This window comes from Salmo salar, chromosome ssa16 (assembly GCF_905237065.1).
Source record: "Salmo salar chromosome ssa16, Ssal_v3.1, whole genome shotgun sequence".
Lineage (NCBI taxonomy): Eukaryota > Metazoa > Chordata > Actinopteri > Salmoniformes > Salmonidae > Salmo > Salmo salar.
The window spans coordinates 42,411,972-42,438,056 of record NC_059457.1 but is presented as its reverse complement, the minus strand read 5'-3'; the positions used below and the strand labels follow the sequence as shown (position 1 = coordinate 42,438,056).

The 26,085-nt window shown below is 42.9% G+C and overlaps 2 protein-coding genes across 2 annotated transcripts; one reads left to right on the top strand and one right to left on the bottom strand.

Moving 5' to 3' along the window:
* Positions 1-6,542: 6,542 nt before the first annotated feature.
* On the top strand, positions 6,543-15,946 carry ndufs7 (NADH:ubiquinone oxidoreductase core subunit S7). The gene is given in 8 exon segments (XM_045697282.1): positions 6,543-7,014; positions 7,757-7,796; positions 8,164-8,232; positions 8,318-8,438; positions 10,667-10,846; positions 10,950-10,996; positions 11,266-11,354; positions 14,651-15,946. Coding segments are annotated over 8 exon segments (708 nt in total). The 5' UTR covers positions 6,543-6,950; the 3' UTR covers positions 14,749-15,946.
* A 1,054-nt stretch (positions 15,947-17,000) lies between these two features.
* On the bottom strand, positions 17,001-25,883 carry gamt (guanidinoacetate N-methyltransferase). The gene is made up of 6 exons (XM_014149304.2): positions 25,578-25,883; positions 19,414-19,559; positions 19,258-19,321; positions 19,076-19,143; positions 18,387-18,497; positions 17,001-17,271 (listed from the first exon to the last, which is right to left on the bottom strand). The coding sequence occupies exons 1-6, from the start codon at positions 25,750-25,752 to the stop codon at positions 17,131-17,133; spliced, it is 705 nt and encodes a 234-aa protein (XP_014004779.1). The 5' UTR covers positions 25,753-25,883; the 3' UTR covers positions 17,001-17,130.
* Between the last annotated feature and the right edge of the window lie 202 nt (positions 25,884-26,085).

Sequence of the window (26,085 nt, the reverse complement as noted above, 5' to 3'; positions counted from 1 at the left end):
GCCACCCCTCATAGCCTGGTTCCTCTCTAGGTTTCTTCCTAGGTTTTGGCCTTTCTAGGGAGTTTTTCCTAGCCACCGTGCTTCTACACCTGCATTGCTTGCTGTTTGGGGTTTTAGGCTGGGTTTCTGTACAGCACTTTGAAATTTCAGCTGATGTAAGAAGGGCTATATAAACAAATTTGATTTGATTTGATTTGAAATTTCAATAGCTCTTTAACCATTACTCCTAACACTTTCAAAACTGGTTGAAGCTAACCCGATGGCATAGACACACATTGCACACCCTTTAGTTTGTCCATATTCATCTCACATGATTATACATGAAGTTTTCAAAATGTAACATTTCAATATCTCCTTCGTCATTTGACCTAGTGACTTCAAATAAGGTTCAGAATGTCCACTCAGTGGCCCTACACATTGCACACCCTTTAGTTTGTCCATTTCTATCTCACATGGTTTAACATTAAGTTTTCAAAATGTAGAATTTCAACAGCTCCTTGGTCATGTGACCTGGTGACTTCAAACAAGGTTCAGAATGTCCACTCAGTGGGCCTACACATTGCACACCCTTTAGTTTGTCAATTTTTATCTCACATGGTTTCACATGATTTTTTTCAAAATATAGAATTTCAATAGTTCATTGGTCATGTGACCTGGTGACTTCAAACAAGGTTCAGAATGTCCACTCAGTAGCCCTACACATTGCACGCCCTTTAGTTTGTCCATTTTTTATCTCACATGGTTTTACATGAATTTTTCAAAATGTAGAATTTCAATAGCTCCTTGGTCATGTGACCTGGTGACTTCAAACAAGGTTCAGAATGTCCACTCAGTGGGCCTACACATTGCACATCCTTTAGTTTGTCAATTTTTATCTCACATGGTTTTACATGCACTATTCAAAATGTAAAATTTCAATAGGTTCTTGGTCATGTGACCTAATGTCTACTGACTACCCTTCTATATTGCACACTTTTGTTTGTGTACTGTAAAATCATGCGGTGTAACGTATGATGTAACGTATTTTTCATAGTTTCAAATTTGCAATAGCTCCTTGGTCATGTCAATTACACACCTAAGAAGCATGCAGTGGATATACATCCATATTGCATAACCTCTAGTTATGTATCTTCTATATTGTTGTACATTAATATTAGTTTGACAATTAGGGGGTTCAGTCCAGTGTTGTGTTTACCCTTTTCTTTAATATTTATCTACAATAATTGGTAGTTTTAAGTACTAATTTTCCCTGTTTTTTATTTTTCCACAGTATTTAACAGCGGTACACAATAGGAGAGAGACAGATAATCTCTCCTTTCGTCGTTAATATCAACCATAAAGGGATTTTATTTAATTCATTTAAAAAAAAAAAAATTTAATCTCTTTTAGTCCCCATTTGGACTAATCTTCCAAGAGTCCTTAAATATTAAAATACAATTTATAATACGAACACATTTTCACATATAACACACTATTACAAACATACATAATATACTAACATAATGACCCAATAAATACTCAATCTAAAAAATATTGATTCTTCATCTATTATAGTCCCACAACATTTCTATGTATTATATTTAAATCGTTTTAAAATAATGTTTACATTTATATATTGAAAGGTTTCTGGTTTGCTCAGTTCATTTATTCAATTTCTTTATTGCTCTAAATTGAAATGTTCTTTTGCCTATTACTCTTTTCTGTCTGGATAACGCATAGATGGTGGACAATCTATTCCTAGTATTTATGGAATGTCTGTCTCTTACCAACTGAATACCATTGTGAATAGAACTTGGCCATTTTAAATGATGTATATTATGAAATAAAATAAGCATGTTTTTTTCAATTATCTTGTCGATTGATGGCCAACCAAGAACATTGCGCATGTCTGCAACAGAAGAACCATATCTCCACCTTAAAACAATCCTTGCTGCTTTGTTCTGTGCAATCTGTAGCCTCCTAACTTCACTTGATGATGCATTTCCCCAGACCACAGAACAGTAGTTCACCTGACTCTCAATTAATGTTTGTGTTATTTGCTGAATAATTTTTCCTGGTATAAATATTTAGCTATCCTTCTGATTATGCATGCTGTTTTAATATTTTTTTTACATAGATTAGTTATTTGAGACGACCATGATAAGCAGTTGTCTAGCTGCACTCCCAATAGTTTGGTTTCTGCCACTTCTTCAATTAGTACTCCTCCCATACTTAATTGTATCCCATGCTGATTTGGGCATTTCCTAGTGGAACAGACCAACATAACTTTGGTTTTCTTGGTGTTTAAAACAAGTTTGTTTTGGCAAACCCACTCCCTGATATTCTCCAAATCTCCTTGTAAAGCTTGCTGTACCTGTTGAACCGATTGTCTTGCTGCATAAATTGTAGTATCATCTGCAAATATAGTAGCTTGAGTTTCAGCTAAGGCATAGGGAAGGTCGTTGGTACAGTGGGGGGGAAAAGTATTTGATCCCCTGCTGATTTTGTACGTTTTCCCACTTACAAAGAAATTATCAGTCTATAATTTTAATAGTAGGTTTATTTGAACAGTGAGAGACAGAATAACAACAAAAAAATCCAGGAAAACACATATAAAAAATGTTATAAAATGATTTGCATTTTAATGAGGGAAATAAGTATTTGACCCCTCTGCAAAACATGACTTAGTACTTGGTGGCAAAACCCTTGTTGGCAATCACAGAGGTCAGACGTTTCTTGTAGTTGGCCACCAGGTTTGCACACATCTCAGGAGGGATTTTGTCCCACTCCTCTTTGCAGATCTTCTCCAAGTCATTAATGTATGTCAAGTAGAGGCACTATGGGCTCAGGTACATCTGCCTCACCAGGCAGCCATATTGGTAGGATGTGTGTATAGACCTCCTAGCTCTAAGGTGTCCTATCTGGATGACTTATGTACTGGGTTTGAACAGGCCACAGAAAGCAACAGAGATGTATTTATCTTGGGTGATTTTAATATAAATTGGAAGGATCACAATAATTTGAATAGAACAAAATTGACGAGATATGCCATGAACTGTGGTTTGAAACAAATGGTTAATGATACTACTAGATCATCAATTAAGTTGGGTCATCGTTCAGACACATGCATTGATCTGATTTTCTGTAATATACCATTGCAATGCTTAAAAGCCAAATCAATGCCAGTGGGCTGGACAGACCATAATATTGTGACCATAACCATGAACACCAAGGTTCCAAAGAAACCCCCTAGGATTGTGGTCAAGAGGAATTTTAAAACATTTAATCATGAGCTATTTCTAAATGATTTGGCTGCTGTACCCTGGGAGCTGATTTATCTAGAGGATGATTTAAATCACGCTACAAAATGTTTTATTGATTTGCTCACTGAGGTAATGGACCATCATGCCCCAGTAAGAAAGAGTACAGTTGGTGCTCGTTCATCTCCATGGATTGATGATGAACTGGGTGAGGCTTTTTCTCAAAGAAATATGGCAAAAGTCTTAGCAGCCAAGTCAAAATTATAAATTGATGAACAGAATTATAGAACATTACGTAATTATGCAGTTAAATTGAATTGAAAGAAAAAATGTATTTTACAACAATGTTTTTATTGATTGTAAAAATGATTCTTAAAAGGTATGGAACACAGTTAAGGGCTTAATTGGTACATCTATCTCATCATGCCCATCTAGTGTGGAGGTTGACGGGAGAATAATAACAAAACCAGTTGATATTGCCAATTATTTTGCAGATTCTTTTACAAAGAAAATTAATTTACTGAGCAACAATGTAAACATACATTCTTCCAAACAAGCTATTGTCCAATGGATTAATGATCATATTATGAGCATCAAGGTCTGCTCTTTTAGTCTGCAAACGGTGTCAGTGGAGGAGGTGTTAAACCTATTGAAGTCATTACCTGATGGTAAATCTACAGGTTATGATCTTATGGACAATTTTTTGCTTCGCTGTGCTGCTCCCCAAATTGCAGTTCCACTGAGATACATATTTAATTGGGAAAGGGGATGTTTGCAAATGTATGGAAGCATGCGAAACTGTGTCCTATTCCGAAAGACTGCAAAGAACCCATTACTCCTGCCAATAGTCGACCAATTAGTCTACTCCCTACACTCAGTAAGATATTGGAGGGTATTGTGAGTAGACAAATATGGGAGTACATGGAAAAGAATGATCTGATTACAGCCAATCAGCATGCTTATCGCAAAAACCATTCCACTACCACTGCATTGGTTGACATGACTGACCAGTGGCTCAATGCTATGGATAATGCCAAGTTTGTGGGTGTACTATTTTTAGATTTCAGTGCAGCATTTGATTTAGTGGATCATGAAATAAATTTGACAAAATCAATGCATTATGGTTTTAAGGAGGTAGCATTGAATTGGGTACAGTCATATCTAACTGACAGGAAACAGTCACCTATATCAATGGTTCATTTTCTTCCCCTCATGTGTTAAACTGTGGAATACTGCAGGGCAGCTGCCTTGGGCCACTTCTTTATTTAATATATACAGTGGGGGGGAAAAGTATTTGATCACCTGCTGATTTTGTACTTTTCCCCACTGACAAAGAAAGGATCAGTCTATAATTTTAATGGTAGGTTTATTTGAACAGTAAGAGACAGAATAACAACAAAAATATCCAGAAAAACGCATGTCAAAAATGTTATAAATTGATTTGCATTTTAATGAGGGAAATAAGTATTTGACCCCCTCTCAATCAGAAAGATTTCTGGCTCCCAGGTGTCTTTTATACAGGTAACGAGCTGAGATTAGGAGCACACTCTTAAAGGGAGTGCTCCTAAACGAAGCTTGTTACCTGTAGAAATGACATCTGTCCACAGAAGCAATCAATCAATCAGATTCCAAACTCTCCACCATGGCCAAGACCAAAGAGCTCTCCAAGGATGTCAGGGACAAGATTGTAGACCTACACAAGGCTGGAATGGGCTACAAGACCATCGCCAAGCAGCTTGGTGAGAAGGTGACAACATTTGGTGCGATTATTCGCAAATGGAAGAAACACAAAAAAACTGTCAATATCCCTCGGCCTGTGGCTCCATGCAAGATCAAACCTCGTGGAGTTGCAATGATCATGAGAAGAGGAGGAATCAGCCCAGAACTACAAGGGAGGATCTTGTCAATGATCTCAAGGCAGCTGGGACCATAGTCACCAAGAAAACAATTGGTAACACACTACGCCGTGAAGGACTGAAATCTTGCAGCGCCCGCAAGGTCCCCCTGCTCAAGAATACATATACAGGCCCGTCTGAAGTCTGCCAATGAACATCTGAATGACTCAGAGGACAACTGGTGAAAGTGTTGTGGTCAGATGAGACCAAAATGGAGCTCTTTGACATCAACTCAACTCGCCGTGTTTGGAGGAGGAGGAATGCTGCCTATGACCCCAAGAACACCATCTCCACCATCAAACATGGAGGTGGAAACATTATGCTTTGGGGGTGTTTTTCTGCTAAGGGGACAGGACAACTTCACCGCATCAAAGGGACGATGGACGGGGCCATGTAACATCAAATCTTGGGTGAGAACCTCCTTCCCTCAGCCAGGGCATTGAAAATGGGTCGTGGATGGGTATTCCAGCATGACAATGAACCAAAACACACGGCCAAGGCAACAAAGGAGTGGCTCAAGAAGAAGCACATTAAGGTCCTGGAGTGGCCTAGCCAGTCTCCAGACCTTAATCCCATAGAAAATCTGTGGAGGGAGCTGAAGGTTCGAGTTGCCAAATGTCAGGTTTCGAAACCTTAAGGTCATCCCTTCTCTTAATGTACAGTATATGAAAGTGATGCTATGAAAAGGATTCTTTCACATTATCAAGCTCACTGTGACTGACAAATCATTGGCTATTACTGTGATTAAAAAGAGCATATGAAACATAGTTTTTCATGAGGCCTACCTGTGCGCCTTCCTTTAAGCACCTCTGTTTGAACACCTCTCCTGTCCTTGATCCATACAACATACAGCCATTTGCGGATGTTTTCAGTGTCCATGTGAAAGATAGTTATTGCGAGCATGGAACATTTGTTGACATTAAAAATTTGTTTTTAACACCCATGTAAAATGAAGGCCTGCAAATCTTACAGATTTAAGTCTAATAGCATGAGATGAAAGTGTATGAAATGTATGTAAAACCATGTGAGATGAAAATGGACAAACTAAAGGGTGTGCAAAGTGTAGGCCCACTGAGTGGACATTCTGAACCTTGTTTGAAGTCATTAGGTCACATGACCAAGGAGCTATTGAAATTCTACATTTTGAAAAATTATTTTAAAATCTTGTGAGATGAAAATGGACAAACTAAAGGGTTTGCAATATAGAAGGGTAGTCCGTGGACATTCTGAACTTTGTTTGAAGTCAGTAGGTCACATGACCAAGGAGCTATTGAAATTTGAATGTAAAAAAGGTTTGTACTTTGTTTATGCTCCCTAAATAATTGAACTTGGAAACCAAAATGCTGCTCACATTTGCACATGTTTATTAGCATTGGAAAGCCGATTAATGTCCAAATCGTGAAAATAAGGCCTGTGCAATGTTGTGAGCAATTTTTACAGCATCATGACATTTATTTGGAGTCTGTGGCTCAAGTGGTTTGAAAGCGCGAATATCCAACTTCAAACAGTTTTTACCTCGGTTGATTTGGGTTCGCTAAAAATGAGAAGACTTGATAGATACGTGATAGAACGGTTCGTCCTATCTGTGATCCTTGGGACGTCCCTACTTCTTTGAAGTTGACATTTAAAACGGTTAGGTTCAGGGTTGGGACGTCCCAAGGATTCATTAAATTAAATATAGCAGTTAATTATAGGGGCCTACCGGTATATATTTTTTTGTTGACAGGGAGGGAAAATGTAAGAGTTAAACGTATTGATTGGTCTGAACTTAAATACCGAAGATGTGGGAAATAATTTCACATTTGCAAGTGGTTCCATGGCGTATGACGTAGCTCAGAGCAGATCCAGGATCACTTTGCGAAAGATGGCGGCGTTGGTTGGTTGGTGAGTGATGTTATGGCTAATATGCAACGTTCCTAAGTTATTGCGACATATCATTCTGCTAAATATCCGACTTATTTATCCCACTAACGTTACAATATTTCCTATGCCACCTGATTAATGTATTATCTCGGATTTGTTGTCATTTTATGCTTCCACCATCGGTTGTAATCACTGACCTTGTTATCTAGCTATAACTAGCTAGTTGCTATATCTGGCCTAAATCTGAACAGAAACGGCTCTGGCTAGGTTAACTAGCTAACGTTAGCTAGCTAGGGAAAAAATGTTTGTTTTTAAATAGCTAACTAGCACGCGTGGAACGTTAAGTTCCTCAGTCAGACGTGCAGTGTGATCAACCTCTTCGCTAATGGTCATCTAATGGCAAATACATGTTAATATTTATATAAGTACTGCCGTACAAGTCAGTTTGGCTAAGTTACAACTAGCCATATCACAAACGTCTGTTTGTTATGCCACTCAAGAAATGCGCATTGACTGCCAGTCAGTGGGTTTCCACTAGTTACTGCAGCCACAAATGTCAATATTGTCTCTCGTAATGATTCATTCAAACAAAAAAAACGCTTTTTGGTCGTGATTTTGGGTTAGGCTGTGGTAACAAGTGACAACCTGTGCAGTAACGTTATCCCCCAAGTAAATTGTGTTAGCTATTGAGTTTGGTGTGGCATAATGGTTTAATTGCATTTGTTGAAATCTAGCTATGCTTTTTTTGTATTTTCTTAGCAGTCCCTCGCCTCGCCGCGTTTGGTAACTTTTCATCAAGGTAAGGATGCTTTTTAAAGTTTAATCTGATATTATTTAGGAACGGTTATCTGCTGTCTCTGGCAGTCTGGTTTTCATTTATCACCTTATCAAGTGCGTAATTTGTCCAAGACAGGTCTGGCATTTACTATAGTTAGCAACATAAAGGTTCTTTCTGTTTTGGAATCACCAGTAGTCTACATTAAATTTGTTTGCCCCATTTGTTATAGTTTAGAGTATTGTGTTATTTCTGTGCAGTGCCATTGTGCTTGTGTTGATGGCCAGTAAGTCAGTCAGTCAATCAACTTTATTTTATAAACCTCTTTTACATCAGCAGTTATCACAAAGTTGTCGGTGCCAATCCAATCTTGGTCTTTTTTACCACACAGACCCATTTCAGTATTTGCGATACGACAGAGGTCGCTACACCACATTGTTAAAAGCGACAATGCTACAAGGTAATGGAAATCCAGTGAACATCTGAATTTGTCAAGAACTATAAAGAAGATTTGCTCCAGTACTTAATATTCCTTTTTCCTCCAGTGTGGTTCCAGTCAGAGAGAAAAGCACAGCGGTGGCTGCTGCCAAGCCCGCTGCAGTAGCAAGCAGCAAGGGAGAATATGTCATCACTAAACTGGATGATCTGGTGAACTGGGCACGCAGAGTAAGTCAGGGCTCAGATTCAATGCCACACAATATCTGTTTTGCAGTGGCATACGGGCATACGGTACATTTTGTATGTTTTGAGTGTATGTTTTTGTACATTTTGTATGTTTTGACTGACACGCTGACCGTGTCAGCGTGCACTGTGCCCGGCCCGCCACAAGAATCGCTAATGCGCGATGGGACAAGGACATCCCTGCTGGCCAAACCCTTCCCTAACCCGGACGACGCTGGGCCAATTGTGCACCGCCCCATGGGTCTCCCGGTTGCGGTCGTCTGCGACAGAGCCTGGACTCGAACCCAGAATATCTAGTGGCACAGCGATGTAGTGCCTTAGACCACTGCGCCACTCGTGAGCCCATCCCCATCCTTCTTTACTTCTCTTTGTAATCTACTAAACAAACAGTATGTGGCCAGCTGACTGTCAGTCAAGGAACTGTCAAAATGATTAAACTAACTACAGAGGGAAGTGTAGTCTGGTCTCACTTTTTCCATATTGAGTGTCCTTTGCTGGGGGAAAATTAAGAAGTTGTCTCTGACTCCTGTAATTCCATTTAATTTGAAGTAAAATTCCAGCCAATGCCTTAACAAATAATAAAAACATTTTTTTGGGGGGGGGGGTCATTCCTCTAAACCAGGTATTCCCACACTGGGGCAATTTAAAAAAAACAAAAAAAACATAGTAATAATTCTTCACATTTTCAAACGGTACATTTTATATTTTCCAACGGGGCTATATTTGGGTGAGTTTTTCTTGCCTGAGTAGATTTGTTTCACTGCCAAAAATAAAATTGAAACCAGCTACTGTTCTGCGAAATAACAACACAATGTCAAATACAGGTAGCCTAGTCAAATAATGAACATCCAATCACATTAACCGTTACTCTCTTGCGGGAAACCTTCACTCTTGCGCTGACATTTATAAACCAAACATGACCATTTGAAAAATAAGCCGCGGGAGTTTTTTGAGCGAGAAGAATAAAGACACACTCTGTATTTTCTACATTATGCAATGATATGGGCAGTGACCATGTAACGCTTTTACAACATACAGAAGTGTACTGGTTATCAGGGGGCTTGCATGATGAGTTTCTCACACGACTGGCCTATCTGGGTGATGTTTATTCTCGCCTGAAAAATCTGAATCTAGGATTACAGTGACTCTCCGCAACTATATTCATTCTGCCGGACAAAATTGAGGCTATGATTAAGAAGTTGGAGCTCTTTTCTGTCTGCATTAACAAGGACAACACACAGGTCTTTACATCATTGTATGATTTTTTTTTTTTTTTTTTTGTGTGTGTAAATGAATTCAAGCTTACGGACAATGTCAAATGTGATATAGTGAAGCACCTGACTGAGTGAGCTGGGTGCGCAATTACACAGGTGTTTTCCCGAAACGGACGACACAAACGACTGGATTCGTTATCCCTTTTATGCCCTGCCTCCAATCCACTTACTGATATCTGAAAAGGAGAGCCTCATTGAAATTGCAACATGCGATTCTGTGAAAATGTAATTTAATGAGAAGCCACTGCCAGATTTCTGGATTGGGCTGCGCTCAGTTTCTTGACTTGGAAAATCGCGCTAAAACACTGATGCCCTTTGCAACCACGTACCTATGTGAGAGTGGATTCTCGGCCCTCACTAGCATGACAACTAAATACAGGCACAGACTGTGTGTGGAAAATGATTGAAGACTGAGACTCTCCAATACAACCCAACATTGCAGAGTTATGTGCATCCTTTCAAGCACACCCTTCTCATTAACCTGTGGTGAGTTATTCACCATTTTTGATGAACTAAAGGTTTTATAAGTAAGATAGGTAAATAAAGAGAAATTATTGATTTATTATTTGTTCCCTGATCCTATAAGAGCTCTTTGTCACTTCCCACGAGCCGGGTTGTGATGACAACTCGCACTCATTCTTATGTTTAAATGTATCATATTGTGTGTGTGTGTGGCAGGCTTACAATGATGGCAAAAAACAACATTTGAGTGTGCTGACCCTGATGCTAAAGATACTGCAGCAGGAGGTTGAATTTTTAAAGGGGTACGGGACTATAAAAAGTTTTGAGAACCATTGCTCTAAACATTATTCCTTGACCTTTTCACCTTTCTCAAGATGAGCTGAGGATTGTTAGGGAAAAACATTGACTGACTGAATGATCTTTGTTCAGTTTGTTTTGTAGACCAATCTAATCTGTTTTTGTGGATTTCTACATTAGAGCTCCCTGTGGCCCATGACCTTTGGCCTGGCATGCTGTGCGATTGAGATGATGCACATGGCGGCTCCTCGATACGACATGGACCGGTTCGGAGTGGTGTTCAGAGCCAGCCCCAGACAGGCTGACGTCATGATTGTGGCAGGCACCTTGACCAACTAGATGGCCCCCGCTCTGCGCAAGGTATTTGACTGAAGAACATGTTTCTTTGGAGAAAGGAGTTCCGCATTTGCTTGAAATCAGGTTAGTTTTTGACTATGAATTCAACATGCTTATTTTCCCATAGGTTTATGACCAGATGCTTGAGCCAAGATATGTAATTTCCATGGGCAGGTAAAGTTTTGTTCTAATATTAGATTCAAGCAGAAACATGTTAGTGGTTGTCTAGTTTGAAATGGATCACATGATGTCCTTGTAACGTTTTCATTTAAGAATGCCTGATTATTTATTTTTTATGAAAGATTACTGCCAACCGATTGGGATTTAATTCCCCAAACTGTTTTAGCATTACACACACAGTGCTTTTACAGTGTCGGTTGACGTTTTTCATATTCAGCAGTTAGTTGATCCACAGTGTATCTTATTACTCTGTCCTTATTAAGCTGTGCCAATGGGGGTGGCTACTACCACTACTCTTATGCCGTGGTCCGAGGGTGTGACCGCATTGTACCAGTGGACATATACGTTCCAGGTATGTATCATTCTGTTATTTGTATTTAATTTTTTTACTGTTCTAAAACAAATAATTTGTTCTGGCCCTGATATACAGTGCCTTCAGAAAGTATTCACACCGCTTGACTTAATTCCACTTTTTGTTGTTACATCCTGAATTTAAAATGGATTTCATTTAGTCACTAATCTACACATAATACTCTAATGTCAGTGGAATTAGAAATGTTTACAAATTAATTAAATGAGAAGCTGAAATGTCTTGAGTCAGTAGTTTTGTTATGGCAAGCCTAAATAATTGAAGGAGTAAAAATGTGCTTAACAAGTCACATAGTAAGATGCATGGACTCACGTTGTGCAATAAGTGTTTAACAGGATTTTAAATTGGGTAGTCAATCTCTGTACCCCACACATACAATGATCTGTAAGGTCCCTCAGTCTAGCAGTGAATTTCAAACACCGATTCAACCACAAAGACCAGGGAGGTTTTCCAATGGTTTGGATAAAAGGGCCCCCAATTGGTAGATGGGTTAAAAAAAAAGGGGGGGGGTGGGCAGACATAGAATATCTCTTTGATCATGGTGCAGTTATTAATTGCAATTTGGATGGTGTCGCTACAAAGATACTGGCGCCCTTCCTAACTCAGTTGCCGGAGAGGAAGGAAACCTCTCAGGGATTTCATCCTGAGGCCAATGGTGATTTTAAAACCGCTAGTTTAATGGCTGTGATGGGAGATAACTGAGGATGGATCAACATTGTAGTTACTCCACAATACTAACATAAATGGCAGGGTGGAAGGAAGCCTATACAAATATTCCAAAACATGTATTGTGTTTGCAATAAGGCACTAAAGTAATATTGCAAAATGTGACAAATAAATGAACTGTTTGTCCTGAATACAAAAGTGTTTTCGTTGGGCAAATCTAGCACAACACATCACTGAGTACCACTCTTCATATTTTCAAGCATGGTGGTGGCTGCATCATGTTATGGGTATGCTTGTCATCTGCAAGGACTAGGGAGTTTTAGGAGAAAAATGAACAGAATAGAGCTAAGCACAGGCAAAATCCTAAACTTGGTTCAGTCTGCTTTCCAACAGACACTGGGAGATAAATGCAGGCAAACCTAAATCTGTTTTACCTAATTTCTACCAGCATGTCACGTGCGACCAGAGGAAAAATTACTCTAGACCAACTTTACTCCACACAGACGCATACAAAGCTCTCCCTCGCCCTCCATTTGGCAAATCTGACCATTATTCTATCCTCCTGATTCCTGCTTACAAGCAAAAACTAAAGCAGGAAGTACCAGTGACTCGCTCAATACGGAAGTGGTCAGATGAAGCGGATGCAACGCTACATGATTGTTTTGCTAGCACAGACTGGAATATGTTCTGGGATTCATGCAATGACATTGAGAAGTATACCATCTGTCACCGGCTTCATCAATAAGTGCATCGACGACGACGTCGTCCCCACAGTGATCGCACGTACATATCCCAACCAGGAGCCTTGGATTACAGGCAACATCCGCACTGAGCTAAAGGCTAGAGCCTCCTATTTCAAGGAACTGGACACTAATCCAGACGCTTATAAGAAATCCCGCTATGCCCTCAAATTGAACGATCAAACAGGCAAAGCATCAATACAGGACTGAGATTGAATCCTACTACCCCGGCTCTGACGCTCGTCGGATGTGGCAGGGCTTGCACTATTATGGACTACAAAGGGAAGCATAGCCGCGAGCTGCCCAGTGACGCAAGCTTACCAGACGGGCTAAATGCCTCTTATGCTCGCTTCGAGGCAAGCAACACTGAAGCATGCATGAGAGAACCAGCTGTTCCGGACGACTGTGATCATGCTGTTCGTAGCCAATGTGAGCAAGACCTTTTAAACAGGTCAACATTCACAAGGCCGCGGGGCCAGATGGATTACCAGGATGTGTACTCGGAGCATGAGCGGTCCAACTGGCAAGTGTCTTCACTAACATTTTCAACCTCTCCCTGACTGAGTCTAATACATAGGTTTCAAGCAGACCACCATAGTCCCTGTGCCCAAGGAAGCGAAGGTAACCTGCCTAAATGACTACTGCCCCGTAGCACTCACGTCGGTAGCCATGAAGTGCTTTGAAAGGCTGGTCATGGCTCCCATCAACACCGTTATCCCAGAAACCCTAGACCCACTCCAATTTGCATACCGCACCAACAGATCCACCGACGATGTAATCGCACTCCACACTGCCCTTTCCCACCGGTACAAAAGGCACACCTATGTGAGAAGGCGACTCATTGACTACAGCTCAGCGTTCAACACCATAGTGCCCACAAAGCTCATCACTAAGCTAAGGACCCTGGGACTAAACACCTCCCTCTGCAACTGGATCCAGGACTTCCTGACAGGCTGCCCCCAGGTGGTAAGGCTAGGCAACAACACATCTGCCACACTGATCCTCAACACCGGGACTCCTCAGGGGTGTGTGCTTAGTCCTATCCTGTACTCCCTGTTCACCCCTGACTGCTGTGTGACCAAGCATGACTCCAACACCACAATTTTTAAGTTTGCTGATGACACAACGGTGTAGGCCTAATCACCGACAATGATGAGGCGGCCTATAGGGAGGAGGTTCGATACCTGGCAGTGTGGTCCCAGGGCAACAACCTCTCCCTCAACGTGAGCAAGACAAAGGAGCTGATCGTGGACTACAGGAAAAGATGGTCCGAACACTCCCCAATTCACATCTATATGGCTGTAGTGGAGCCGGTCGAGAGTTTCATGTTCCTTGGTGTCCCCATCACCAACAAACTATCATGGTCCAAACACACCAAGACAGTCGTGAAGAGGGCACGACAAAGCCTATTCCCCCTCAGGAGACTGAAAAGATTTGGCTTGGGTCCCCAGATTCTCAAAGTTATACAGCTGCACCATTGGGAGCATCCTGACCGGTTGCTTCACCGCCTGGTATGGCAACTGCTCTACAGAAGGTAGTGCGTACGGCCCAGTACATAACTGGGGCTAAGCTTCCTGCCATCCTCTGACACTGCCCAGTATATAGGTCCTGGAAGGCCCAAAAAATTGTCAGACTCCAGTCACCCAAGTCATAGACGCACGGCAAGTGGTACCGGAGCGCCAAGTCGAGATCCAAAAAAAAGTCCAGGGGTGTGAATAGTTTCTGAAGGCACTGTATGATCAGCAATGTGGAAAAGTAACAAATCACAATAATAGCTCTGTGACGATCATCTTATTTACCTTTTTTTTTTTTTTGAAATTATTTTTATAGAAAACATTTGACTCTAAGTGACTTTTACTTGTCCTCCCATAGGCTGCCCACCCACAGCAGAGGCCCTTCTCTACGGGACGCTACAGTTGCAAAAGAAAATAAAGCGAGAGAAGAAAATGAGGATTTGGTATCGCAAATGAAATTATGTACGTCTGGCAGGAATCATTCTGGGTTGAGCTCTGGCTCCTCTCTAGAAACAATAAAGGAATTTCTTGTCATTTGTATCACTGTTCCTGGCTTTGCACAGATTATGATACTGGCAGGGACTTAACTAAATTGATCAATAATCATTTTAACTGAGCATTTTAAACATTTATGGTCATTACTATGTAGATGGAAGTCACCTCAGGTTTCTTTAGTAGTCCATTAGTTTTTGTAATGTATGTTGGTGTACTTTTTTGTTTGAAGACTTTCTATGTGTGTATATTCTGAACCAGTAGATGGTGCACTTGGCACCCCAAAGGATTCTGAGTTTAGACATTTACTTATATTAGCTCTGGGTCTACCAAAGAGAGAGTAGAGTCCTTTTTTGAACTACTCCTAAATGTTTCCTTTTTTCCTTGAAGTAATCACTGACCTGACATTGAATTGGTGTAAGAATGCTTTCCTTTTGCATTGCTTTGACCAATTATGTCAGATCAGTGTTTACTTAGAGTAAATGAGGATGGATACAATTTACGACTATTGTCTCAGGGCCAGTCTTTGGTTCTACTCACCAACACTCAATCCCAAATTGACCCCGGCCCTGTATGCACTTGTGTACATCTTAGACAATTGCCTACCAGGAAGCAGGGTGTAGCTGTTCATATTTTATAGGAAAGTTGATAGGTGTAAACCGTTTTAACATTTTATTTGCACAAAGACGCTCCCTTTGTGTGATTTGTCACTATAAATTACATCCAATCTACATTTAAAATATATAAAACACCCTCTAATTCTGCAAGAAATTTAGCATGTATCATGAATACAATTGATGTGTTTTCAGTAACTCATCTCACCAGGCTTAAGGATTTGTGACCCAATAGTAAATGTGTATAGATTGAGTTAAATTCTTGTGAGAGATCTGCTATGACGGTTGGCCAATATTCAAAGGTCCTACGGTTCTTTATTTTTTATTTTTTTTTAACTTCATAGTTTGAGGTTAGATATGACTAACACTTATCTACCAGCTGCAATGAGATCGGCAATGTGCCATGACAACTTATCAATTAATGATTAACAAGTTCTAACCAGATAGGGACTTTTTACATTCTTTTCTTTAAGCTCCCATGCAGTCTGTTTAAATCACTGTATGTATAATAAATGACTATTTAATTAAAATAAATGATTTTGTTGAGACTCCTTTTGCCATTGAAATGCTCAGTCCAATCGTGGGTGTACATGCACAGCCCTGATTGTCGGATAGGATCGTCTCAACTCTAGAGCCCTCAAACTAAACTCTGGACCTCGAAGTCAGTTCCACTGCATTTTTTTTTTCATTGTTCACCTCTAATCAGAGACTGATTTAAACCTAGGACACCAGGTGGGTGCAATTATTTTAAGTAGGCAAGTCAATTAAGAACAAATTCTTATTTACAATGACAGCCTAGGCAGAGTGGGTTAACTGCCTTGTTCAGGGGCAGAACGACAGATTTTTACCTTGTCAGTTTGGGGATTTGATCTAGCAACCTTTCAGTTACTGGCCCAACACTAACCACTAGGCTACCTGCCACCCCAATTAACAGGTAGAACAGAAAACTAGCAGGTTCCGGTCCTCGTAGGGTAAGGGTTGAATACCCCTGCTCTAGAGCCTACCCACATACTTCCCAAACTAGGAGGATACATATAAAAGATGACTGGTCATTGGTCAAAATCATCTGATCTCATTGTGATATGCTGTGGGCCAAAACTCCATCCCGGGTGAACAGGCTGAAATTCCAGGCATGTTTTTCAAAAGCTGACACTGAAAGTGCATTGGCATTTTCACAATTTGAGTGTTATTTCATGCTCCTAGTGTGGAAATATTGAAAACAGGAAAATCATGTTTTTTACTTATTCTGCAGCCCCTCAGGAAATAATTGTTCTCCTTTCAGAAGTGAAATATGTTAATGAAATTTTGATTCACATTTAGTCAAGTGGCCAATCAAAAGCGTTTCCACAGGCAGCCTGATTGTGATATGTTTCCCAATTATTGGCAAAAGATTGGTCTAAAGACCAATAATTAAATCTAAGATCAGAATTGGGCTGCCTGTGTAAACGCAGACTTAGTATTATGTAAAATATAGTGCTCATTAACATTGCAATGAAGTTCAAATATAAAGCATTCTGTAACAAATTGCAAGAGGTTCCATAGCAAGAGGTGCAAAATTGTTTGAGGTGATACCCAAACAAATTCATTTTCAGAGTGGACATGTTATTGCAATTGGTTTATTGTAAGATGGACATCGCTGAGTGCTTATGGATTTTTGACAGTAAACCAATGTGGCTTTTAAAATGCAGGCACTTGAGAATTAAAGGAATAAAAACGGTGGCATCAAGCCACTTCACTCTTTCAGAATGGTAGGTGTAATCATCTTGCGGAAGGCATAGTATTTGCATTCGCTTGGGGGAACAATATCCATGGTTGTGGTGCTAATCTTCTCCCTCTTGAAGCCAGCCTCGAGCAGGTGAGGCATCTGGGTCTCCTGAAAAATCATCATAGGAGAAATTTACATTTTACAAATGTATATGGCATGTTATAGAAGGGTCCAGATACTTTGTTGTTGCGATTTCACTTGTTTTTGAGAAATTTATCCCAACCAGCGAGTTACTTGATGCAGGTATTCAGATGAACTTGTGTACATCATGTACACATGAACTTGTGTCATTCCAAACTTTATCCACAACGCTATACTCCATTTTGTGCGACAAACGGTTTCCCCTATTCAGCTATTCTCTGTGTAGCCTGCAGCTAGAATGGACGTAGAGGTATTGCTCGAGTCGCAACAAAATGGAATGACACAATTTCATGCGTACAACATCTGAAGACCTGCATTATTATACTGAGAGCTTTTCCGTTTCTAAAAGGACGTTTTTGGAGCCTTTGTTAATGTTTTTTTCAGAGCCCCGTACTGCACAACGAGGATGAAAGTGTCTGGACCTGTCTATAACATCCCATTTACCTATCCTTGGGGGATTTGGTTGTAAAAAAAATTATATATATATATATATATATATAAGTTGAATTCTCAGATCTTGTAGTTCAGGTCAAATGTATTATTACCTTTGTTTAGTCAAGAAAGGTCATTGAGGACACATTAACAGTGCCACAACCAAGTGCAATAAAAATGGTAATAGTAAATGGCAGACGCCGGTGATAGATAAACTAAACCAATTACTGTTGTACTGCAGTGAGTAAACCAAATCCAATGTACTATAAAGAAATGGTGGAAGCAGGTAGCAGGCAAATTAGTTAGAATTGAAGCTACAGACAGACCAAATAAGCAAAATACAACAGACAAAAATAGTCACTGCACATGAATGAAACAAATGGGTTAATGATTTAATGAACATCAAACCAAACAAAATGCAGGGCCACACTTTAAATGACATCCTATACCACAGTAACGATTAGCGGTATAACATCACATATGCAATTACACTATACCAGACTTGTACTGTAAGTGCAGTACTATCTGAGACAAGGACAGAATACGTGCAAAGAAATGAAATGTGTCGTGGCCGAGAGGACACGTGTACACAAGCACCTCACAGAGAGATTAGGTGTTGTTGATCATTGATTGGCTGAGAGCCGGCTCACCTGGAACATGTTGTCGATGTTGTCATATTTGGACTTGAGAAGTTCACCCCAAGAGGTTAGGTTGCAGTAGGTGAGGACACCACCGGGCTTCAGCAGCCTATGGGCATGGCCCTATAGAGACACAATTCAACAATTGTATTATAATGGAAACGTCATTGTGGCACGATAGGCAATGTTTGTAATGAGTGATAGGAATCAGATTCCATTAAGAAATATCTCATTCCATTTGGATTAATTTGTTTTAATTCATTAATTTGGTGGGTGCTTATATTTGTCCTATTTCAGATGTACAAATGTGTATTAATACGTATGTGTGAATTGGAAAAGTGCTTTTTACATATCCCAATTCTCCCCGAGACACCCTCGAAAAGTGGGCAACGGCAACTCTGGAGCAATTAGGATTAAGTGCCTTGTTCAAGGGCACATCAACAGTTTATTTTCTCCTTGACAGCTCTTGGATTTGAACTAGCAACCTTTTGGTTGCTAGCCCAACACTAAACTATCTGCCACCCTAGACATCTGTCATATGTTTGCGTTGGATTCAGCTACGATATCATATGTAATACCAAACATTTGTGTGTTTTATACAGTCTTTAATACAGGAGAAATCCCCATTCCGCTGTTGGTTCTGGTGCTTTTGCTAATATATTTGTAATGTGCAGTCTTTGTCATAGAAGTGTTGTACTTACCTTGATGAAGTCAAACTGGTGAGTGTGCCATGTGTCTTCAGACAGAGGGTATGTGTCGTATAGAATGCCTTTGATAGAAGAGGCATTATTAGAATTACTTAGTTATGTGTCTGAAGCAATTTACCCGCTTAAGAATACAAAGATCCAATGGATACGCCAATAGAATGCCTTTTGAGACGTACCATCAAAGTGGTTGTCAGGCAGGCCGCCCACTACCTGTTCCCACAGTCCTTTGAGGGGCACAATCTATGAGTGGAGAATAATTTAGATACATTTTATTCACATTAAATGAGGGAAAAGTCTAAATAGAACCTAATGTGAAGTTGAAGATGTCTCACTCTATGTGGCTGTGCCTTGGCCCACTCCTGCAATCTCGCGAACACTCCATCATTGCACTCAATGATCCAGTGCTCCTCAATGGGGAAGGACTCGACTTTAGTTGCGGCGATGGCCATGCCAAATCCAATCTCCAGAACCCGTCCACCTGTGGGGGAAAGCTCAAATCTAAATTGGTGTTTAAGTATCTACCTGTATCAAGACTTGGTTTCAAATACGTGTATTTGTTATTAAATATTTGTTCTTGGTATTTGAGTATTTTCAAATACATAGCCCAAAACAAGTACTTTTATTTGAGTATTTGAATGGTTATTTGTAAAAAAAACAAATAGTCGACCAAATTTGTAATTTCAAATTCCTAGGTTAAATGCATAGCGCATGTAAAGAGGTCTGTGTGTAGCTTGTGTAGAGGAGTCAGGCGCAGGACAGCATATGATTAAATAAATGTAATTTACTCAAAATAGGCAAATACAATAAAGCAAGCCCACATAACAGACCGTATAACATACAAACAATTGCACAAACAAACATGGGGGAACAGAGGGTTAAATAATAAACAAGTAATTGGGGGATTGATACCAGGTGTGTACGACAAAGACAAAACAAATGGAAAATGAAAAGAGGATCGGCGATGGCTGGAAGGCCGGTGACGTCGACCGCCGCACGAACAAGGAGAGGGACTGACTTCGGCGGAAGTCGTGACAGTACCCCCCCCCCCTCCCCGACGCGCGGCTTCAGCAGCGCGCCGACACCGACCTCCGGGACGACCCGGAGGACGAGGCACAGGGCAATCCGGGTGGAGACGGTGGAACTCCCGCAGCAACGAAGGGTCCAAAACGTCCTCCACCCAGCATCTCTCCTCCGGACCGTACCCCTCCCACTCCACGAGGTACTGAAGGCCCCTCGCCCGACGCCTCGAGAGCCAGACCCGGTCCCCCGGTGCGAACACCGGGGCCTCACTGCCGTGACGGTAGGCGTTCGCCTTCTGCCGCCTCATGGCCCGTTGCAGATGCACATGGGCGGCGTCCCAGGTCTCCTCCGAGTGCTTAAACCATTCGTCCACTGCAGGAGCTTCAATCTGGCTCTGATGCCAAGGTACCAGAACCGGCTGATACCCCAATACGCACTGGAAGGGAGAGAGGTGGAGGAGTGGCGGAGTGAGTTTTGGGCCATCTCTGCCCAGGGGATGAACGCCGCCCAATCCCCCGGCCGGTCCTGGCAATATGACCGCAGAAACCTACCCACATCCTGGTTTACTCTCTCCACCTGCCCGTTACTCTCGGGGTGAAAACCTGAGGTGAGGCTGACCGAGACCCCCAGACATTCCATGAACACTCTCCAGACCCTAGACATAAACTGGGGATCCCGATCAGAGACTATGTCCTCAGGCACCCCGTAGTGCCGGAAGACGTGAGTGAACAGGGCCTCCGCAGTCTGTAGGGCTGTAGGGAGACCGGGCAAAGGGAGGAGACGGCAGGACTTGGAAAACCGATCCACAACGACCAGGATCGTGGTTTTGCCCTGTGAGGGAGGAAGATCCGTCAGGAAGTCCACCGACAGGTGCGACCACAGACGTTGTGGAACGGGTAGAGGTTGTAACTTCCCTCTGGGCAGGTGCCTGGGAGCCTTGCACTGGGCGCACACCGAGCAGGAGGAAACATAAACCCTTACGTCCTTGGCCAAGGTGGATCACCAGTACTTCCCACTAAGACAATGCACTGTCCGACCGATGCCAGGATGACCAGAGGAGGGTGACGTGTGGGCCCAATAGATCAGACGGTCGCAGACAGCTGACGGAACGTACAAGCGCCCAACTGGACACTGAGGGGGAGTGGGCTCTGTGCGTAACGCCCGCTCGATGTCCGCGTCCAGCTCCCACACCACCGGTGCCACCAGGCAAGAGGCCGGAAGTATGGGAGTGCGATCGATGGACCGCTCCTCTGTGTCGTACATCCGGGACAGCGCGTCTGCCTTAGCGTTCTGGGAATCTGGTCTGTAGGACAGAGTGAAAACAAAACGGGTAAAGAACATGGCCCACGTTGCCTGGCGAGGGTTCAGTCTCCTCGCCGCCCGGATGTACTCCAGATTGCGGTGGTCAGTCCAAATGAGGAATGGGTGTTTAGCCCCCTCAAGCCAATGTCTCCACACCTTCAGAGCCTTGACAACAGCCAACAGCTCCCGGTCCCCCACATCATAGTTTCACTCTGCAGGGCTGAGCTTCTTCGAAAAGAAAGCACAGGGGAGGAGCTTTGGTGGCGTGCCCGAGTGCTGAGAGAGCACGGCTCCTATCCCAGCCACGGACGCGTCCACCTCCACTATGAACGCCAAAGAGGGATCTGGATGAGCCAGCATGGGAGCCGAGGTAAACAGAGCCTTCAGGTGACCAAAAGCCCTGTCCGCCTCAGCCGACCACTGCAGTCGCACCGGTCCCCCCTTTAGCAGTGAGGTAAGGGGAGCCGCTACCTGACCAAAACCCCGGATAAACCTCCGGTAGTAGTTGGCAAACCCTAGAAACTGCTGCACTTCCTTTACTGTGGTGGGAGTCGGCCAATTACGCACGGCTGAAATGCGGTCACTCTCCATCTCCACCCCTGAAGTGGAAATGCGGTACCCTAGGAAGGAGACGGACTGTTGGAAGAACAGACATTTCTCAGCCTTGACGTACAGGTCATGCTCCAACAGTCGACCTATATCAGAATGTCGATATACACCACTACACCCTGCCCGTGCAGGTCCCGGAAAATCTCGTCAACAAAGGCCTGGAAGACTGATGGAGCATTCATCAACCCGTACGGCATGACGAGGTACTCATAGTGACCTAAGGTGGTACTAAATGCCGTCTTCCACTCGTCCCCCTCCCGGATACGCACCAAGTTGTAAGCGCTCCTGAGATCCAATTTTGTGACGAAGCGCGCCCCGTGCATTAACTCAATTGCACTGGCAATGAGAGGCAACGGGTAGCTGTACCTCATTGTGATCTGATTGATACCCCGATAGTCAATACCCGGGCGCAGACGTCCATCCTTCTTCTTCACAAAAAATAAACTCGAGGAGGCAGGTGAAGTGGAGGGCCGAATGTATCCCTGCCCCAGGGATTCGGAGACATATGTTTCCATAGCTGCGGTCTCCTCCTGTGACAGAGGATACATGTGACTCCTGGGAAGTGCTGCGTCTACCAGGAGATTTATCAAACAATCCGCCCGTCGATGGGGTGTAAAAACCTGTTTTTGCTTTGTCATGATGGGGTATTGTGTGTAGATTGATGAGAAGGAAAACACCCAATTTGATCAATTTTAGGGCTGTAATGTATAAGGCTGTAATGTAATTTTTTTTTGAAAAAGTCTCGTGATCACCCCTTGAGAGCCCTCTGTTGCCACGAAATAGTGGGGTCATGACAGGCCAACCAGGGTAGGCCAGCACCACGGGAAATGCAGGAGAATCAATAAGGAAGACACTGATTCTCTCCTTGTGACCCTCCTGCGTAACCATGCTTAGTGGAGTGGTGGCCTCCCTAATCAGCCCTGACCCTAATGGTCGACTATCTACGGCGTGCACAGGGAAGGGCATATCTACAGGAACGAGGGAGATCCCTAAACTAAGAGCAAATGAACGGTCAATAAAATTCCCAGCTGCGCCTGAATCTACGAGCGCCTTATGCTGGGAATGTGGGGAAAACTCAGGAAATGTAATAAACACATACATGTGAGCAACAGGGGGCTCTGGGTGAGCCTGGTGCCGACTCACCTGGGGTGACACGATAGTGCCCTGCCTGCTACCTCGACTCCCTGAGGAACCACCCCAGCACCGACCAGCAGTGTGCCCTCTGCGGCCACAGATGGTGCAGGGAATGGCCCCTCCTCCGGTCGCCCTAAGCGCAGCAGCTCCCAGCTCCATGGGCGTCGGAGCGGAGGTGCTGGGGAATGGAACTGACGGGCCCCGATCCGGACGTCCGCGGGTGGCCAGCAGGTTGTCCAGCCGAATGGACAGGTCCACCAGCTGGTCCAATGTGAGGGTGGTGTCTCGGCAGGCCAACTCCCGACGGACGTCCTCGCGCAGACTGCACTGGTAGTGATTGATCAGGGCCCTGTCGTTCCATGCTGTGCTGGTGGCCAGGGTCCGGAAGTCCAAAGCGAAATCCTGCGCGCTCCTCGTCCCCTGCCTCAGGTGGCACAGATGTTCACCCACCGCTCGACCCTCAGGCGGGTGGTCGAACACTGCCCGAAAGCGGCGGGTGAACTCTGCGTAATGATCCAATGCCGCGTCTCCCTCACTCCATACGGCGTTGGCCTACTCCAGGGCTTTGCCTGAGAGGCAGGAGACGAGGGCGGACACGCTCTCACGTCCTGAAGGAGCCGGGTGGACGGTCGCCAGGTAGAGCTCCAGCTGGAGTAGGAACCCCTGGCATCCGGCAGCCGTCCCATCGTACTCCCTCTGGAGTGCGAGCCGAATCCCGCTGGGACCGGGTGAAGGAGAGGTGGACCGTGGAGCCTGCTGTAGTGGGGCTGGTGGAGGCGTTGGAAAACCTACTTCTCTCTCCCATCTATCCATCGTCTGCAGCACGCGATCCATGGCAGTGCCCAGACGTTGTAACAAGGTCGCGTGCTGCTGGACGCGCTCTTCGACCGAGAAAGGGGGGCCGTCTGCTCCTGCTGACTCCATTTCAGGTGAGTAATTCTGTAAAGAGGTCTGTGTGTAGCTTGTGTAGAGGAGTCAGGCGCAGGACAGCAAATAGGCAAATACAAATACAATAAAGCAAGCCCACATAACAGACCGTATAACATACAAACAATTACTCACAAACATACATGGGGGAACAGAGGGTTAAATAATGAACAAGTAATTGGGGGATTGAAACCTGGTGTATAAGACAAAGACAAAACAAATAGAACATTTAAAGTGGATCGGCGATGGCTAGAAGGCCGGTGACTTCGACCGCCAAACGCCGCCTGAACAAGGAGAGGGACCGACTTCGGCGGAAGTCGTGACAGCGCATTTGATTCAGTGTATTTGAACATTTCCAAATACATTCCAATATTCAACTACTTACTTATTCAAAATAAAGATTATCTGAGTACTTGCTTTGAAATGTATTGAAAAGTAATTTTAATACGTGAAATGGTATTTGAACCCAGGTCTGACCTGTATTGAAGTATTTCCAATGCTGTGGCACCTTTCATGAAAAGCAAAACAAAAACAATGGACTGTTTTTGTTTATTTAAGAGACCTCTCTGAGAACCACAGTATAGAAATGTAAGAAATGTATGGGGGGAAGAAGGAGGTGGTGGCACGTGATAGAAAGGTCACTTCAAGGATTTCCGCAGAATAGTCTTTCAGTGATGTGTAAAAATAGATTAGAGAAAAATCCGATTTGGTTTTGCATCGACCTATACTATTATCAGGCTTATACTCTGCTACTACTCTGTTGTCAACTTTCCACCAAATATGAGTATTTTCCAATATAAAGCAATATAAAGAAAGTATAATACCCTATCTAATAAACTCGACGGACTGCATTCCTACTACATGCAGTAACATGTGTGCTATGGCGACATGAGCGCGCAAACAACTCCAAAACACAACTTTTACGTGCAAAACGTTGAATTCTAAACATAAAAGTTCAAGTCTGTGCACGTATTGTGTGCAATAAAATGTCAAATCAGTGATCAACAGTTGTAGTTATAAAACGTATTGAATGGCATGTCGTCATAAACGATTGGCACTCCCAAGTCCTCACTTGGCACGATTCCATGGGTAGAGTAACACCTGCAGCAAGCACACGCATTATGTCCAACATATGTCTAACTCCACCATGCTTTTAAACTCCACTAGCATGTGCATTGGGTGAAACAACTCAGAAGTAATATAAAAAGTCAATGCATTTGTTTCATAAACTTTTCCCAATAGACTAATTGCTGATTTATTGATAATCTGATTTGACTATATTGCAGCTCTGAATTAAGTGTAGGCCTAGACAATGATTACGCTATAGGCAAATAGGCTGTCCTTTACGGCTTATTTATATCACACATTTGTAAGAAAAAAATATTACAATAATGTAAAAGGTTATTATAGAACTATAAATGATCATAGAATACTGGAATGAATTACTATCTAGTGGTCCCAGTGCGTTCATAGGGACCATCAGCTTGCACATTGTGCGTTGTACCTTTTGAGGAGGCTATAGTTGCCAGCGAGTGCATGTACGGAGTTTCCCAACGTTCCATTACAGGCTTGCCGAAAATCTCGAGATGAGTGTCGGTCTCATTGTAACCAGCACTAGCGTCGTGCCAACCAGCTTTGCAGTCTTCTCCCTTGGAAAATATGGGTTGTGCCGTGGACATTTTGGTGATTGTTTTTCTCTAATCGCTGGGGAATAGACGGTTGCTGTTTCCACGTCGTGCCAGAGGAAAGTGAGATTTTGCGGCGGTGGGGATTTATATGGGTCAGAAGTGCTGACTCTGCAAGACGTGTTTGCAATGTCAACGAGGCGTACTACTGCTGGTCAATAGGTGGCATTCCAAGGAGTGTCGGGGTCACTGACGTCCTTAGTGTGGAAAGCTGAGAGAGAAAAAAACATGATGTATTGTATTTTCGTAATCGTGGCATATTACAGTCTGTTTTACAGCATTGCATTGCACCCTAGTTTAGTCTCAATTATTTGATCATCTTTATTA

Bases quoted from the DNA above. Each gene is read 5' to 3' on its own strand.
- gamt (XM_014149304.2), bottom strand. From the start codon at position 25,752: ATGTCCACGGCACAACCCATATTTTCCAAGGGAGAAGACTGCAAAGCT. The intron at 18,498-19,075 runs GTAAGTACAACA...GTGTCTCTATAG, and splicing joins ACCAGTTTGACTTCATCAAG to GGCCATGCCCATAGGCTGCT. The intron at 17,272-18,386 runs GTGAGCCGGCTC...ATGATTTTTCAG, and splicing joins ACATCGACAACATGTTCCAG to GAGACCCAGATGCCTCACCT.